General features: G+C 31.5%; 1 protein-coding gene across 1 annotated transcript in view; it reads left to right on the top strand.

Annotated features, from left to right (window-relative positions):
* The first annotated feature begins 2,652 nt into the window (after positions 1 to 2,652).
* The window catches only part of LOC112524863 (putative DNA glycosylase At3g47830), a 1,410-nt gene continuing 1,221 nt past the window's right edge, over positions 2,653 to 2,841 (top strand). The window contains exon 1 of the mRNA XM_025134808.1: positions 2,653 to 2,657. Coding sequence (XP_024990576.1) covers positions 2,653 to 2,657 — 5 coding nt within the window. The remainder of the gene's footprint in view (positions 2,658 to 2,841) is intronic.

The following is a 2,841-nucleotide window of genomic DNA, read 5'->3' as shown; positions in this document are numbered from 1 at the left end:
CTAAATTTTTTTGTATGAAGATCTGATCTATCTGTTGAGGGGGAGTCTGTGTCTATATCTGAATTTGATTCTGATCTTAATGTTCTTAAATGTCAAATGCTAACGACTTGTTTGAGTTTATGAGTTGTATTGTTAAGGGGGAGTACATCTCATTGCATATCTAATCTGACATCATTCTCAGGTATATTTTCTAATCCTACACTTCATATACGTAGAAGAAGGACAACTTCTATGTATATAATTTTTTTTCTAAATGTTCAAACCACTTCTTTGAACTAAAAATGAATTTATTGTTCTAAGAAGTGTGATTTTAAATGATTTTCATTTTATTTTTTTGAAACGAGTACTTTCTTTGATCAGGTTTTTAATCGAGTCAATACTTGAGTATTTTCTCTTCTTACATAACTCCAATACCTGATTCAGATGTTCTTCAAATTGTTATTATCACGTCTCTAAACATGCAAAACTCATTTATGGTGATAATACACTCATTTATATTCAAATTTGTTTTTATATACATTGAACATAATTCTTTGATTGATAAATTTTTTGATTGTTAAATAATTTGTTATTCTTTGATTGTTAATTTGTAAATTTATTCTTACAGATCTTCGTTCATTTCTCCCTAAATTCATAATTTGATTAATGAATAACTCTTGAATATATATTTCATGTACTTAATTGCAATATCTTTTTGATCAAACTATTGTGATCAATTGAGCTTACAATGCAAAATTTTAGGAGGGACTGAGAGCTTATCAGAAATACCTCTGTGGACTATCAGAATCGATAACCCTACCCAAGAGGTCAACCATATTGAGTTTGTGTATTGAGCTTAAAAAGAAAAAGAGAGGGGTAGTTGAAGTGAGCTTAAAAGAATTAATGAGAGTTGTGTCCAGGATTAAAAGAATATCATAATCCTGATCTATCCAATATAATCCGAGCAAACCGCAAAATCTATTACTTCTCAATTCTTTCGAGACTACTATTGAAAAAGGCAAAGCTCAGGCCAACTCTTGCTTAAAAATCCACCAACTACTCATTTATCTCTCAAAAGATAAGTGTTTCATTAATATTTGGGGCACGCAACTCATTATCTATCAGTTTCTCATTTAGAGATAACTGATATTGGAAAAAGAAGAAAATATGCCCCCCCCTTCAAGTCTTTTTGATCACTAATCGAGTCTGATAAATTTGTATAGTCCACACTATTTATCTTGTTGAACTTAAAATTGAAGCATTAGTTGCTTTATTTTTCTACACTACACAAATTTTATAGAATATCTGTTATTTTATCATAACATTCATAGATATGCTTTTAAAGCTATCAATGATTGAATAGAAGTCCTGGTGAGATGATCGTCAAAAAGTCTCACATATGAAGTACATTCGTTGTACATAATATATTTGTTATATTCACAGGCCAATCTTTTTATAAAAGATTGAAAATAGGTTCATAAGTTGAATCTGGTTCTTTCCCAAAATTTCATATTCTGAAAAGATTAATTAAGCGGATTTGAAAAGATTTGCTTAATTTTCTATGAATTGACGGTATTCTTTCAAGATCATCCATTTCGCGGTATGATGTCAATGCTTCTCATTATCATCATAAGGGGGAGTATACTTAAAACGAATGAATCTTCTAAGTCATTTCTGAAGACTGGAAAGTTGTTCCAAAGATTTGAAGGAGTTGATAGATAATTGCTGATGATTGCTGAAGATTATTGTACTGCAATGATCAAGGGGGAGTGAATGTAAAGATTATTCTATATTGAAAGAAAGGGAGAAGATTGCTCAAATTGTTGAAAAGATGATGTTATCAATTTCAAGGGGAGCTGAAATTTTCTAAAGCTGATTAACAATTAGGGGAGATTGTTAATATTTGAGGGAGATTGTTTGAAACTGTTAAAGTGTTGAAGATTGTGAAAGGTAGCGGGAGATTGTAAGAGTTTTAAAGTTTAAAGAAAATAGTTCTTAAAAAGAGGAAGACTGCTAAAGCTTTAAAGATCAAATCTTGAAGATTTCAAATTTCTGAATGAATTTTGAAGATTGTTGCTGTTAAAGCTTAGAGCTTAAAGATATGAAGAATTTCTTGTTTTAGACTTGAATGCAAAGGGGGAGATTGTTGTGAAAACCAGATCCTGGTTATTACCCAAGGTAATAAATATGTGATTATTTGATTAAATGATTACGTGATAGCATGATAATTTGATACATGTCGGTATGAGAATTTGTGTATTAATAGGATATGTATATATATATATATATACTATCTTATAATGCATTTGGCTAAAACTCTTAATCTCTTAAACTCTTAAACTCTTAAAAACAACTTCTATTGCTTTAGTTACAACCTACTAAAGCATATCTATCCTAAATCCCCCTTTCTAAACCCAATCCCATTTTTATCGGCCCTAACCCAATCCTATTTTATCGGCCCTAACCCAATCCTATTTTATCGGCCCTAATTCCCAATCCCATTTTTATCTATCGCAACCCTAATCCCAATCCCATTTTATCGCCCCTAACCCAATCGATGAAATCGTTTAATTCTCAATCCCATTTCAAGCACGCTCATCGCTTCCTTCCCAAAGCGACGATTTCCAAATTGATTTTCTCAAAGATGTCGATTGAATTCAAGACCATATATCAATGCGGTTAGGGTTTTTTTCGCTTCTTAATGCGATCCATCATTCCCGATTCCATGTTGTTAGGTTTTTTCCATTCGATCCATCGCTCTTAATTTCATACGATTTGTTTTTAGTTTCCTTCTTACGGTACTATGGTAGAGCATCTTCCTTCACTTCTTCAAAATGTTCTTCATTAGGGTTCGAATCTCCC

Source organism: Cynara cardunculus, assembly GCF_001531365.2.
Source record: "Cynara cardunculus var. scolymus isolate 2C chromosome LG 13, CcrdV1, whole genome shotgun sequence".
Taxonomy (NCBI): Eukaryota; Viridiplantae; Streptophyta; class Magnoliopsida; order Asterales; family Asteraceae; genus Cynara; species Cynara cardunculus.
The sequence above is the reverse complement of the archived record's forward strand: the minus strand, read 5'-3'. Positions and strand labels throughout refer to the sequence as shown.